This window comes from Apium graveolens, unplaced genomic scaffold (assembly GCF_009905375.1).
Source record: "Apium graveolens cultivar Ventura unplaced genomic scaffold, ASM990537v1 ctg4878, whole genome shotgun sequence".
In the NCBI taxonomy this organism is placed as follows: Eukaryota; Viridiplantae; Streptophyta; class Magnoliopsida; order Apiales; family Apiaceae; genus Apium; species Apium graveolens.
In genome coordinates this window covers 45,768-61,424 of record NW_027418725.1, presented here as the reverse complement: position 1 = coordinate 61,424, position 15,657 = coordinate 45,768, and the positions used below count along the sequence as shown (strand labels likewise).

The window sequence follows — 15,657 nt, the reverse complement described above, 5'->3', positions numbered from 1 at the left end:
TAAAGATTAGTTTCTGTAACTGGAACTACTCTTACGACCGGAAACACTTAACATAAGTCACCCAAATGAGATCACTCGACAATGCATATCTATGTGTCTCAAACATTCAGTTTACTATGGCTGCATTTGCGGACATGCAAGACATATCTGAACCTGGACGCAATATAGGTTACTTTCTTGGGCTAGGCTTTGATACACGGGGGATACAGTCTCAAAGATCTGCACCCTATGCAAATTTGTAACTTGTCTTCTCACTGCTGTCGTGTTTTTAATGAGAGTAAAAAATATAAAGTTTGCATCTATAAATTATATTTATAAAAGTAAGTTCCATTCTGAATGGCTTTAAACTTTATGTTAAGGAACTAACAGTTTAGACTTTCTTTTAGGGGCATTACAGAATGAAGACCCAGCTTTCAGAGGTTGATCTACAGCTCCAGAAGGTAGAAGGGAATACTACATGCACTGTTAGGTCGCAGCAAGACTTCGTTAAAATACATCCCTGCCATTGCCAAGGAAAGTGAACTCCTGGTGGTTTTAGAGGCCTCTTTACACAGTACTTCCCAAGGAATGTCACTGAAGTTTAATTTTAATATCACAAGTCAATTTTAACACTTACTTTGCTAGTAATTTAATGTTAAGCTTACTATCCTATATATTTTCAAATCAAAGTAATGATATTTTAATATTATAAAAGATGACAATTCACATTAAACTTATGCTATGCTTACAGAGGTGTAGGCGGTTAGATTTGGTGCGGTTGGGAGATCAAAATCGCACCAAAGCACATATAGCGATTTTCTTAAATCTCCGAACTCAGTCGCATTTGCGGTTGCGGTTAATCACGACTTTTTTAACTGCGCGGTTGAGGTTGGTGCGGATTGACTTGCGGTTTAACCATCGCCTTGTACGATAAATGACAAATAAAAATAGTTCATTACAATTATATTTATCAAATATTAGAAATTTGTAAAAATAAAATGTGCTACAAGAGTTCAAGTGGTTACTGCAAATTATATACAGTTGTTTCTGTGTTCGATGATATATATTATATCCCAAAATCCAAAATCTTCATCTTTTAATTCTTATATATGGTTGTTTCTGCGTTTGATGATATATATTATATATTATATTATATATATATATAGCGGTTTGCGGTTCGACTTTTGCGATTATTTAAAAATCAAATCCGCATTCAATCCACGGATATGCGGTTTCCGTAATTTCAATTCGCATTCGATCCGCATTTTGCGTTTATCCGCAAAGAGCGGAAGAGAATGATCGAAAGTATTAAGAAAATGAGAATGAGAACGAATGACTGTCCGAAAACAAAATTAATTACACTATAAAACAGATCATGTAAAAAAACACTGATAGGAAAGATTACTGGTTCACGATTACATTTTAAAGAAAAAAAAAAGGAATGAGCGAGTAAACTGGCAAATGTAAGTTTAGCAAAAAAAGGGTGCAAATATAAATTCATTTCACTCCAACCCCACCAGCTCCATCTCAAACAATCAAGGCAACCTAAAATATTTGGTTGGCCTATTAGATTTTTAAGAGCATTTTAGAGCAGTATTCTTATATTTAAGCAAATCCTGCATATTTAATGGTAATGCCATCATCATCTATTAGGATAGAAAAGAGAATGATCCGACGCAAAATGGTTCTGTAAGGCAGTGAATGCACTTGGAGCATTTTAGCTAGAGATATCGCTAAATGGTTCAATATATTCGGATAGCATTCATAGCAAAGAGATGGAAAATAGTTCTGTAAGGCAGCTCATGCACATTCTTGGAACATTTTAGCTTGAGATATCCCATTCACAGTTAACCGAGCTAGAGAAATTGATTCAATTTATTAGCATTCATAGCAAAGAGAAGGATCTGATGCAAAATGGTTCTCTATAGGGCAGTTCATACACATTTTTACAACATTTTACCTTAAAGATATCGCATTAATGGTTGACCCAGTTTTGTGATTATCGCATTTAATTTTTCCTATGCCAGGTCAAAATTTTGGCGCAAAAGACGTGAGTGTAAAATAATAAAACAGAAATAAACTATACAAAATGCCAGTGTACTCAATTTGCTTCGAAGGGAGAAAAAGGAACCAGTTGTACCATTTCAACTCCATTGGCTTTTTGTCCACTCTAAAGACGCAACATAAAGTAAAAACGATTTAAACAGGCCATAATATATATCTAATGAACTTCCTGAAAAAGGTGCTCTTCTGGTAGTAATCAAGTCTATCTTGAGTCAATGGTTTCATCACTGTGGAAGACATCATTGCTGAAATGTTCCAGTGGATGAATGAGACGGTGGCTTATTGTATAGACACTTCACTCAAAAAGTGTAAAAAAATATTGGTACTTCTATTAGATAAGAATGCCAATGAAACAAATTTAGTTTGAACATGCTGTGCAATAACATATTTCTGTCACAGCCCTGTTGTAATCTTCAGAACTAATTATATACACCATTCAATGATTCTAATGCAGCAGGTCAAATGATTAACATACTTTTGATGTCTCATAAGCCCCAGCAGTCTTCGAGCTCATGCCCTCACTTTCATATTGTTTTGACCTTCTTCCCAGTGGTTTAGTGTTGTAGAATCAAACAAATAAAAGAACTCTTTGAGATCCACCTTGCATCACTTGTGAGAACTCCCACCATGCTTACGAGTTTGCTTCTTGTATTTCCCCTTTTCCTTTCCCTTTCCCTTCCCTTCTCGGGCAGATTTGCCTTCCCGCTTTTGCTTACCTTTCTGCTTTTTGTTCTCGCTTTTTTGATTTTCACTCTTGTCTTGGAGGAAGTGATCATCAGAAGTAACAGGAGGATCATAAACATCAGGTGCCCAAGTCACCCGAACTTCCCTATCAGGCAATCCCTCCTTCTCACGGCTACCCTTGAAGGCCGATACAAGCTTCTTATCACTAGGCCAACTCCTACGACTATAACTAGAAGTCTCATCCTTTCCATAGGCCAAGTCAGATTTCGCTTCCTCCTCGTCCTCAAATATCCATTCTTGATCTCCCGCATTACTATTCTTTCTTAATGAAACTTCCCCATAACCACTTTGTGCTAATAACTCAGCAGTCAAGTCTTCATCATCTTCCTCATCGTCATTCATGTAAATACGTTCCCGATCACCCACATTGCGATCATCGGTTACACTGCTTTGATGTTGCTCATTTAGAGCCTTTGTGAGTTTAGAACCAGGTTGATATTCTGAATCAATTTCCATGTCAGTACAAGTAGTATTATATTGCTCCATTACTCTGAAACAGAGGCAACAATTCAGAAACTTCTGTGAGAAAATTTAACAAACACTTGGTAGACTAAAGAAAAGCATCTTTTTTGAAGAAAATACCACAGAGTAACCTGATCCCCACGTCCCAATTGATACTTGATCCCCTAGAAAACAAACAACCGATCTTCAATTCGTGTAGATTCACTAGAGAATATACGCCGACGCCCAGATCTAAGCAAATTGAAAGATCGATAAGATACCATTAATATATGTCGTCGGTAAGTGCCTGGTGAAGATGTAAAATTTTTCTCAAAAACAATGTAAAACTAAGAAACTTGTTTACTACTGTATTTCCTTAATTTGCAATTATAAATTTTATAATTTTTTTTTAAATAATTATGGTTTTCCCTCGGTGTTTTATATCCTTTTATATATAATAAGCGTAATAGATTTTTTATCCAAAATTTTGATCATGTACTGCCATAACGATCTAATCGTTCATCTAATATAATTAAAAATAGACGGATTAAGATTATATGATATTAGAATAAGTATATTCTTAATATAGTCAAAAATAAAAAATGATTAAATTGTTTTAATACTATTCAAACATCAAATGCTATGTAATGTCCAAATATAATCCTAAATTGAATGTGATTACATATTTAACCAATAATAAATATAAAATGATTACATTGTTCTACTACAATTCAAACATCAAAATATGATAGAATTATACAACGATATATAGAATATGATTAGATATTATACTATACATAACTATAATTCAATTACTCATCATTATATTTCTTAATATATGCATATTTGTTGCAAGAATATTACATAAGACTATAAAAATAAAAATTATATTATAAAATCGTCAGAAATAACAATATATATGTTCATTAAAAAAATTCAAAATTAATTATAGGAAAAAACAAGTACGTACATAGTATTTTCTTGTGGTAAAATTAAAATTATTCGATCAAATTTTATAATTATAAAATATCTCTAATGTATTAAATTAAAAAACTATATAAAACCTGTTATTTAATATTGTAACTGTATATATTTAAATAACGCCCGCGCTTCGCACTAAAATAATGTTCTGTATTTTTTTTTGTATTTTATTATTTAATTTTGGTCATTTTCAAATTATAAATAATAAATAAATATGCCAAGAAAGAAGTATAAAAATTTGTTCTCTCGTTCAACATGTTTACTCCAATTATTCGCTCTCTCATTATTTATAAATCTAATATCATAAAATTATATTATTTATTATTCAATAATCGGTGTAATCTTTTTTTCAATTTAATAGTATAAAAATTTCAGAAAATTATAAAAAAGAGACTAAAACGATATGAGAGGCACAACATCACCGCCCCATCTTCTTTTTTACATAAGTATAATATAATAATTTTTTAAAAATATTAATAAAAAATATTTATTGATACTTGTCTTTGTAATATTTCGTTAGATAAAAATTGAAAGAAAATTTTTAGGAAAGTATAATATATTAAGTTGATTTTAAGAGGAAAATGAGAATAGTATTAAAAAAGAAATTTAGAAGAATATGAAAATGGTAAGTTGATTTAAAGGAAAATGAGAAATTTTAGAAAAATATTATGATTGTAAGTTGATTTCGAAAATCTCAGTAGAAGATTTTGTAGAAACCTTAGGAGAATTTTATGAATGATGATAAATATTTATAGATACTTGTAATTTTAATATTTCATAGGCTAAAAGTAAAAAATAAAAATTTTAAGAAAAATATAATATAATAAGTTGTTTTTAGGAGAAAGATGTATGATTTTAAGAGAAAATAGAAGTTTTATGAGAATAATATGATGGTATGTAGATTTTAAAAATTCTAAATGGAAGATGTTGTAGACATTTAGGAGAATATTATGAATGATAGTATATTTAGGAGAATATAAATTAATTATAATTTTTGTTATTTATTAACTCAAAAAATAGAAAAAATTAGAAAAATATAATAAGACGATTGAGAGCCGCCACCTAAACGCACTCGTCTTCTCCTTTATATAAGTACTAGTCGACAAAGTCACGTTTCGTAGCGGCCTAATAATTTATTTTTTTAAATAGTATAATATAGATTAATGAATAAAAAAATATAAGTTTATATAAATTAGACAAAAATTACAATTTTCAATATTGTTTATATTATACGATTTACATCATGTTTTCTTGGACCGTCACCTGTTGTAAATTCTAATCTGAATGGATTACATGAATTTCAAACTTCAGATACGATATTAAATTTCGGATTTTAATACAGGTTTGTTATCAACTTCTGTTGGGTCGAAATTTTTTATAAATTTCAGTCTTATTTGATTCCACGAATCTGGAATTTGGGATGTGAATATGAGATTATATATATGTAAACACATATATATATATAATATTTGTGTGTGTATATATACATATGAATATCGATTTGTATACTACTTTATTAAGTCGACATCAGTTGTAAACTTCAATTCGATTGAATTTTACAAATATGAAATTTCGGATACATTACTAAATTGTGGATGTTAATATCGACTTCTATCAATATGCATATGAAATATCTATAATTTTGAAATTTATTTAATTAATATGGGTTTGTTCACGCTTTCTTGGACCACTAACAATATAAATATCAATATAAAACAAGATAATATAATCGTTATAGGAAATTAATATAAAACTATATTGTACGAGGATGATATGTCTATATGCTTAATGTGATTAGCGCGTTTAACTTTGCAAAAACCTTGTGAAAGATAATCAATGCAATAGATAAAATTCTTTATATAGATAAATATAAAATTTTAGCATCAACAAAAAAAATTAAATATTGAGACAGTTTATAGAAAATTGAAAAAGAATGATTATATGACACAATAATGAATTTGTATAAACATAATCAATTATTTATAAAATTTGATTAAGTTTATAATTATTGAAGATGTGTCTTTTATTTCAATTTTAAAAATTTCATATTCAACTAAAAAAAATTAATTTTGTTCTATCTCGTATTTGACTTAAAAAGAGAATTGATTTTGCTTTCTAAAAAATAGAAACTAAATAAGTAAGTTTTTATTTTAAAAATCTCGTATTCAAATTAAAAAAAAGTTTCGATTTTGTTTTATCCCGTATTGTAATGAATACTACAAAGAGTGAATACTACACCTGGCGAGGACTTAATTTGCGGATATAAAGGTAAAGAATGAAGTTCACAGAAAAGTAAAGGGCAAAAGTGGCAATGTCGACAAAGAATAAAGGAACGAATAAGAAGAGGAAAAGGGAAGAAATTAGGGTTATGGAATTCTGTTAGGAATATGTGTATTAGTTTGATGATAAGTTAAACAAAACACTTAAGTAGAAATCTAGTGTTTGTAGCCTCAACGGATAAGACCATTTTTGCTATCCGTTGAAGGAGTAGCTTTACTTAGAAATAAGTTTACTATTGTAGCACATTTCATTCTCTGTATTTAAGTTATAATTCTTAGATGTTGTGGGAAATTATCAGTCAAGTTGACTACTAGTGGATATGCAAATAGGAGGGCTAATGTAAATATTTCATGCCTTGTAATTTTGTATAAGTGAAGTAGTATCAACTGATATTAAAGGCCTTCAACGGATGAGAAACAAAGCTTCAACGGATGTCTCTAAAGCTTCAACGGATAACATCCATCAACGGATGAGTGCTTCAACGGATAAAGCTTCAACTGCTAATGCATCAACGGATAAAACTTCAACGGATAAAGCTTCAACGGATGCTTAGTTCAATAGCAGTTGATAGTGACAATTCATAAGCTGACAGAGGCAAATTGTTTGACAGAGACAAACTGGAATGTGGCAGCCTCTAGGAGGAATCAAGAAAATACAGCATTTCCATCCTGGTGCAAACAAGGAAGTATTCAAAGATTCATAGCTAAACCTAAATTGCATTGGATAGAGAAATGAAGAAGAAACATGTGAAGAATCTTTTAATTGTATTTTACAGTTTCGTCTTCACTTGTAAACTTAGTGATATATAAACCAAGTAGCAGCTAGTAATTAGGTGGTGAATTTTCCAGAGCTGTTTAGAAAAATCCAGAGAGAAAATCATCTAGTTTGTACTAGGACGCAGCTGTGATTTAATTCTTTGAATCACAGATTTTCTGAAATAACACATCTCTGGTGGAACAACAAATCCACCAGAAAAGTTTTTAAGTCTGTTGTGTTCTTTACATTTGTGTTTGAATATATATCTGTCTACATTAGCTGAAAACAATTCACACACACTTGCTCATCAAAACACATAGCCTAGAAACTGCTCAAAACTTGTAAAAGTTTTGAGATTTACATTCAACCCCCTTCTGTAAATCTCATTGTTAGTTCACTAGGAATAACAATTGGTATCAGAGCAAGCTCTTAACATACAAAGAGTTTAAAGATCTATTCTGCTAACATCATGAGTAAGAAGGATATTGGTGTAAAGATTCCAATCCTGGAAAGAGATAACTATCATCACTGGAAAGTGAAGATGCATTTACATCTTCTCTCTCAAGATGAAAGCTACATCAACTGCATTGAAAATGGTCCTCACATCCCTCAGAAGGTGGCCACAGCTGCTACTGCAACAGTTGTTGTTGGACAGTCTATTCCCAAGCCAAAAGCAGAATGGACTGTTGAAGATATTGAAGATGTTCACAAGGACAAGAAAGCCATGAACATTTGGTTTAATGGCCTAGATCAAGATATGTTTGACAATGTCATTAACAGCCAAACTGCTAAGGAAATTTGGGATACTGTGCAACTTATCTGTGAAGGTACTGAGCAAGTTAGAGAAAACAAAATGCAGCTTCTCATTCAACAGTATGAATATTTTCATTTTGAAGAAGGAGAATCATTGAATGATACCTTCAACAGATTTCAGAAACAGTTGAATGGATTGAAGTTGTATGGCAGAGTGTACCAAGTCAATGACTCCAATTTAAAATTTCTGAGGTCTCTACCAAAAGAATGGAAGCCTATGACTGTTTCTCTAAGAAATTCTCAAAATTATAAGGACTTCACACTTGAAATATTATATGGAATTTTGAAGACATATGAACTTGAGATGGAGCAAGACGAGCTGTTGGAAAAGGGAAAGAGAAAAGGAGGATCAGTTGCACTTGTAGCTGACAATGAGAAGATTGAAGCTAGGAATGAGGAAAAGACAATGCCAAGTCTCAAAATTGGCATAAGCAAATCAGAATCAAGCAAGGGAAAGGAGCAAGTAGCTGAGGATGAAGACAATTCCAGTCAAGATGACTCTGATGATGTTGATGAACATCTGGCCTTTCTGTCCAGGAGGTTTGCAAAGATGAAATTCAGGAAAAATACTAAATTCACTAAGCCAAACAAAAATATGGTGGACAAATCTAAGTTCAAATGTTATAACTGTGGCATTAGTGGACACTTTGTAAATGAGTGCAGGAAGCCAACCTCTGATAAGAAGAAATTTGAGCAAGTTGATTACAAAAAGAAGTATTTTAATTTGCTCAAACAAAAGAAAAGAGCTTTTCTAACTCAAGAGGATTGGGCAGCAGATGGAGCCAATGAAGATGATGATATGGAATATGTCAACCTAGCCCTAGTGGCTAATTATGATGAAAATGAAACTAGTTCATCAAGCAACTAGGTAATTACTACTGATCTCTCTCAACTTTCTAAGATTTAATGTAATGAAGCCATAAATGATATGTCCAATGAATTATATCATTTGCGTGTTTCCCTTAAATCACTAGCTAAAGAAAACACAAGAATCAAAGAGAATAACTTATTTTTAAGTGATAGGAATGCTGTGTTAGAGAATCAGGTAATTGAGCTTGAAAAGATTAAAATTAAATGTTTGACTGTTGAAAGTGAACTAGAAGAAGCTGTTAAGAAAGTAGAAATCCTTTCTAAACAGTTAAAAAGTGAGCAAGAGGTAATCAAGGCCTGGAAAACATCTAGGGATGTTAGTGCTCAGATTGTCAAGGTTCAGGGAATTGAATCTTTCTGTGAGAATGCCTGGAAGAAAAACAAAAAGGAGTTAGAATTAATTGATGCATTGTCAACGGATGTGGAATCAACGGATGATGAAAGTTATCCGTTGAAGGATGAAAAAGAGCATCCATTGAAAGCTCATCAATTAAAATAGGAAAGTGTTTCTAAAAGGAATAATCTCAATAAGAAGGATGGTTCAACTTTCAAGAACTTTGTCAAAGAAGGAGCTAGCACATCCAAAGATGCCAGTAAGGTGAATATAGGACACATGACTTTGGATCAGCTGAAAAATAGGCTTAAATTGGTTGAGGATAAAAAGGAAACTAAAAGAAAATCTAATAGAAATGGGAAGGTAGTGATTAACAAACAGAACAATTTCACACCTGATAAGTATGCTCCTAGAAAAAGCTGTGTGCATTGTAAAAGTGTTAATCAACTATCTGATAACTGCAAATCTGTTAAGAATGCTCCCATGCCTTTAACTCCCTCCATGCCTAACATGTCTATGTCACCTCTGTATGCTATGCCTGTTATGTCTCATCAGAATCCTCATGCACATTTTGCAAACATGCCATATGTTAATAATCCTTATTTTACTGCATTCAGTATGCCTCAGATGCCATACAACATGCCTATGTGGAATAATATGTTTGCACAATCCATACCTTATCAAATTCAATTAAATGTGCTAAATGAGTCTGTGACTAACCCTACACTTCAACCAACTACATCTGAGACCAAGGTTGACCCAAAGGTACCTAAGTCAAAAGATGCAGGAGGAATGAAGTCTAGGAAAAAGACTAACAAGGCTGGACCCAAGGAAACTTGGGTACCAAAATCAACTTGATTGATTTTGTTGTGTGCAGGGAAAAAGAAGGAATCTATGGTACTTGGACAGTGGTTGTTCAAGACACATGACAGGAGATTTCACCCTGCTCACAGAGTTCAAGGAGAGAGATGGCCCTAGCATAACCTTTGGAGATGACAGCAAAGGGTTCACTATGGGATATGGCTTGATTTCAAAAGAAAATGTCATCATTGATGAAGTTGCATTAGTTGATGGTCTCAAACACAATCTATTGAGCATCAGTCAACTATGTGACAGAGGGAATACTGTTTCCTTCAATTCTGAAGCCTGTGTTGTCATAAGTAAGAAGGACAACAAAGTGGTTCTAACTGGAGTTAGAAAAGGGAATGTGTACTTAGCTGACTTCAACTCTACAGATTCAGAATCAATTACTTGTCTTCTCAGCAAAGCAAGTCCAGATGAAAGTTGGCTATGGCACAAGAAGCTATCCCATTTGAATTTCAAGATAATGAATGATCTAGTCAAAAAGGACTTAGTTAGAGGAATTCCCCTAGTGGAATTCACAAGGGATGGACTGTGTGATGCTTGTCAGAAAGGAAAGCAGAAGAAAGCATTATTCAGTAAGAAGCTTGAATCTACAATTGATGAACCATTGCAACTGCTACACATGGATCTTTTTGGACCAGTCAATGTATTGTCAATTTCAAGGAAAAGATATTGCCTAGTGATTGTAGATGATTTCTCAAAGTTTTCATGGGTTTATTTCCTTGGATCTAAGGATGAAGCTAGTGAAATCATTATCAATCATATCAAGCAAGTCAACAATCATCCATATTTCAAGGTAAGGAATATCAGGAGTGACAATGGAACTGAGTTCAAGAATACAACCATGAAGTTGTTCTGTGAAGAAAATGGGATCATGCATGAGTTCTCAGCTTCAAGGACTCCACAACAAAATGGTGTGGTGGAAAGGAAGAACAGATCACTAATTGAAGCTGCAAGAACAATGCTTGAAGAGTCAAAACTCCCAATATACTTTTGGGCCGAGGCTGTTAACTGTGCATATTACACTCAGAATATTTCTCTAATTAATCAGGCAAAAGGCATGACTCCCTATCAATTGTTCAAGAGAAGAAAACCAACTTTAAACTTTCTGCATGTCTTTGGTTGCAAATGTTACATTCTAAGGAATCAACCTGATCACAAAGGGAAGTTTGATGCAAAGGCTGATGAAGGAATATTTATTGGTTACTCTGCTGGAAAATCATATAGAGTCTACAATCTAAGAAACAACATTATCATGGAATCTGTGCATCTTGTGTTTGATGATAAAAAGATTGATGGACTAACAGATGAAGGACACCATGAAGGACTCAAATTTGACAACATTGAGATATATTGTGATGATAGTGAAGATGAGAATGATGGAGAAGGCACCTCGGAAAGAATTCAAAATCTGCCTTTGGATAATGCACAGAATGCTGCATCCGTTGAAAGTCATAATTCAGCTTCCGTTGATAGAAGCAATGCAGCATCCGTTGAAAGACAAAGTGCATCATCCGTTGAAGTTCATAATGAAGCATCCGTTGATCACAGTCTGTCAACGGATAATCATTTCACTTCATCAATTGATAGAACTCCCATTTCCTTTCAAAGGATCAGCAACTCAGGGGGAGTTTCAACCAATCAACATTCTATCTCACATCATGACAATACTGAGGCAACCTCATCTAGAGCTAATCTACCACCTCAAAGGAAATGGACCAAGAATCACCCTTTTGAACTAATCATTGGTGATGTTACATCTAAAGTGCAAACTAGAAGGGCTACTCAAGATGAATGTCTGTATAGTAGCTTTCTATCACAGGAGGAGCCTAAGAGAGTGGAAGAAGCTCTATTGGATCCAGATTGGATTTTAGCAATGCAAGAGGAGCTAAACCAATTTGAAAGGAACAAAGTATGGAAGTTGGTACCCAAGCCAAAGAACAAGAGTTCTATTGACACAAAATGGGTATTCAGAAACAAGATGGATGAAAATGGCATTGTCATAAGGAATAAAGCCAGATTGGTTGCTAAAGGCTATTCTCAACAAGAGGGAATAGATTTTGATGAGACATTTGCTCTAGTTGCTAGACTTGAAGCCATCAGAATCTTTCTAGCCTATGCAGCCCATGCCAATTTCAAGGTCTATCAAATGGATGTCAAGAGTGCATTTCTGAATGGGGAATTGGAGGAAGTTTATGTAAGCCAACCACCAGGATTTGAAGATCCAAATTTTCCAGACTATGTGTATTATCTGTTGAAAGCACTCTATGGACTAAAGCAAGCACCTAGAGCCTGGTATGAGACTTTATCAAAATTTCTTCTAGATAATCACTTCACAAGAGGTACTGTTGACAAAACTCTTTTCTTTAGAAATGTTAATGGCTCTACAATACTTGTTCAAATTTATGTAGATGATATTATATTTGGTTCTATAGATGATAAGCTTTGTAAAAAGTTTGCTAAGTTAATGCAAAGTAAATATGAAATGAGCATGATGGGAGAGCTAACTTATTTTCTTGGTTTACAAGTTAAACAAGTTAGTGGTGGAATTTTCATTAGTCAAACTAAATATATTTATGATCTTTTAAAGAAGTTTGACTTAATGGATTGTTCATCTGCAAAAACTCCCATGACCACTGCCACCAAGCTTGAATTAAACAAGGCTGAAAAGTCTGTAGACATTTCAAGTTATAGAGGCATGGTTGGTTCACTTTTATATTTAACTGCTAGTAGACCTGATATAATGTTTTCTACATATCTATGTGCTAGATTTCAAGCTGACCCTAAAGAGTCTCACTTAGTGGCTATTAGAAGGATTTTCAGATATCTCAAAGGGACTCCAAATCTAGGAATTTGGTACCCTAGAGAGTCTAGTTTTGATCTAATTGGCTACTCAGATGCAGATTATGCAGGTTGTAAAATAGACAGGAAAAACACAACTGGCACCTGTCAATTTCTAGGGAATAAGCTTGTGTCATGGTTCAGCAAGAAGCAAAATTTTGTTTCAACATCAACAGCTGAAGCTGAGTACATTGATGTTGGTAGTTGCTGTGCACATATACTATGGATGAGAAATCAACTATTTGACTATGAACTAACTGTTGACAAAATTCCTATATTTTGTGACAACATAAGTGCCAGTGCCATTACTGAAAATCCAGTGCAGCACTCAAGAACCAAGCACATTGACATCAAGTACCACTTCATAAGGGAACATGTGATGAAAGGTACAGTGGAACTTCATTTTATTCCAAGTGAAAAGCAGATTGCAGACATATTTACCAAGCCACTTGATGAATCAACATTCACAAGATTAGTAAGTGAGCTAGGTATGCTTAATTATTCTTAAATTCATGTCCTCATTAAAATCTGCTTTGTAGCCTGAAATGAATTTGTGACAAGAACAAAATTGTTTTAAGTAAAGATTATTCTATCAATGGATATTCCCTATCCGTTGAAAGCCAAAATTGTTCTATCAACGGATGTTCATTATCCGTTGAAAGACAAATACACTTCTGGAAATTTTATCCTTCAACGGATAAAACAGTGTTAACCTTCAAAGGATAACTATTTACCTCATTCGTTGAAGTGTCACATCAGTTACTTTAAGTGAGTCACAGCCGTTGATTTGTTTACTTAACCGTTGATACATATATACACTGTTGTATGTATTTGTATTAAAGGCAGTTTTCAGAATTTCTGCAGTTTTCTTTATTTTCAAACGGTTGTAATTTGTTTAAAAGTATCATTTAATCATTTTATTTACGTTTTAATTCGAGAAAGTATAAAAGCCCATTGAATTCTTATTTTCACTTTACGCTTTCTTACAATTTTTACCCTCTTTCTCTCCCAAAACTCTCAATCTTTTCTCTGCAATCTCTACTCACAACAATGGCACCAGTAGTCAAGATTATGTCACAGTCTGGCTTTGTTTATGAAAAGAACAATTTCGTAGCCTTGGTGCAAAAGAATGAAGCCCACTCAGATTATCACAAAATGATGGACTTCATCAAGAACTGCAAACTAAGCTATGCAATGCTGGAAGCCCCAACTATCTATTATGAGGTAATTGAGGAGATTTGGACAACTGCAGAGTTCAACTCCACAGATATGACCATTGCTTTCTCTCTCAAAGGTAAAAATTACTGTATTAATTGTGATGATATACAGTCTTGCTTTAAGCTACCTGAGAATAATGCCATGACACCACACACTGATAATGATGTATCTGCTATGTTAGATTCCATAGGCTATTCTTTTGATTCTGCTAGTTTAGGGAGCATTAGAAGAAAGGGTCTCAGGAAAGAATGGAGTTTTCTTGGAGATGCCTTTATCAAGGTTTTCTCTGGGAAGATTAGGAATTTTGATGCCATAACTTCATCTCTTGTTAATATGCTCTATATGCTAGTTTCTGATAGGTACTTTAATTTTAGCAACTATGTCATGCTAGAATTAGGTTCCAGGTTAGGTAACAAAGCTAATAGACCTCATAACATCTACTATGTTAGATTCTTTATGTTATTTGCTAACCATGTTGCTGAAGGTTTGGTCATAACTAATGAGAGCAATAAACTCAAATGTTGGGCACAAGAGAAAAGGGTCCTTGCAGACCTTTTGAGAATTAACCTCAACAGCCAGGTGTCATTGGTATATTTACCAATAATGAATGCACCTCAGGTAAGTGAGGTAAATACTTCTGCAACTCCTACATCTTCCACCCCCATTGTTTCTTTGCCTTCTAGTATGGCAATGGAATCTGTGTCTTTGTCCCAACAGATTCCTACCAAAGCCACCAAAACTAAAATTCCAAAACACAAGTCAAAGAAAACCACCTATGTTGTCTCTCAAAAGACAACAGTTATAACATCTACCATAAACCCTGAAGGGAGTGAACAGGGTGTGAGTGGTGAGGGGAGGGGTGAACATCAAAAACCCCCCAGGATAAGGTGGGAGAGGTGAGTGGTACCCTAGCCAGCCAAGCCACAGTTTCTCAAAAGACTGTGGTGGTTCAAAAGGAGTCAAACTCATCCCTAGTTGCATCCTCCCAAAAGGATGCAGCTATTGAAAATAGTCCCCAACCAGGGACATAGAACAAAAGAGGGAGGGACACTGAAGCCACACATTCACCTGTCAAAGCTTTTTCAAGAAGAAAGAAGGCTAAAACCCTAGTTTCCACACAGGGGCACACACTGCACAGATACATCCACCTGTATCTTTGCCTTCTCAAATTCAGCTTGATGTGGCTCCAGTAAATATGGAGTCACAGCCCCATTCTCTCATAATAGACACACAACAATCACCAAATTCTCCATCACCATCTCTGGATGTGGATATGATATTCACATCAATTCCTGATTCTCCCTCTTTAAAACTCAGGGAGGAGCCCCACTCAAATCCTGGTGATCATCATCTGTTAGATGAATTGTTGGATCATCAGCCAATTCTTTCAGACTTAGTTGAAGAATCTGTGTCACCTCACTTAAAATCAATTCACACAGATTCAACAATTATGTCACTTTCAAAATCTACAT

At 33.9% G+C, this 15,657-nt stretch overlaps 1 protein-coding gene across 2 annotated transcripts; it reads right to left on the bottom strand.

Moving 5' to 3' along the window:
* Window positions 1–2,207: 2,207 nt before the first annotated feature.
* Window positions 2,208–3,573, bottom strand: LOC141702326 (uncharacterized). Of its 2 annotated transcripts, none has more exons than XM_074506029.1 (2): window positions 3,370–3,573; window positions 2,208–3,277 (listed from the first exon to the last, which is right to left on the bottom strand). In XM_074506029.1, exon 2 carries the CDS (start codon window positions 3,271–3,273, stop codon window positions 2,650–2,652), a length of 624 nt encoding a protein of 207 aa, XP_074362130.1. In that variant the 5' UTR covers window positions 3,274–3,277; window positions 3,370–3,573; the 3' UTR covers window positions 2,208–2,649. The 2 variants fall into 2 exon arrangements, with proteins under 2 accessions (XP_074362130.1, XP_074362131.1); XM_074506030.1 differs by having other exon boundaries at window positions 3,381–3,573.
* Window positions 3,574–15,657: the final 12,084 nt, after the last annotated feature.

Coding starts and splice junctions, on each gene's coding strand:
- LOC141702326 (XM_074506029.1), bottom strand. CDS start 3,273: ATGGAGCAATATAATACTACTTGTACTGACATGGAAATTGATTCAGAA.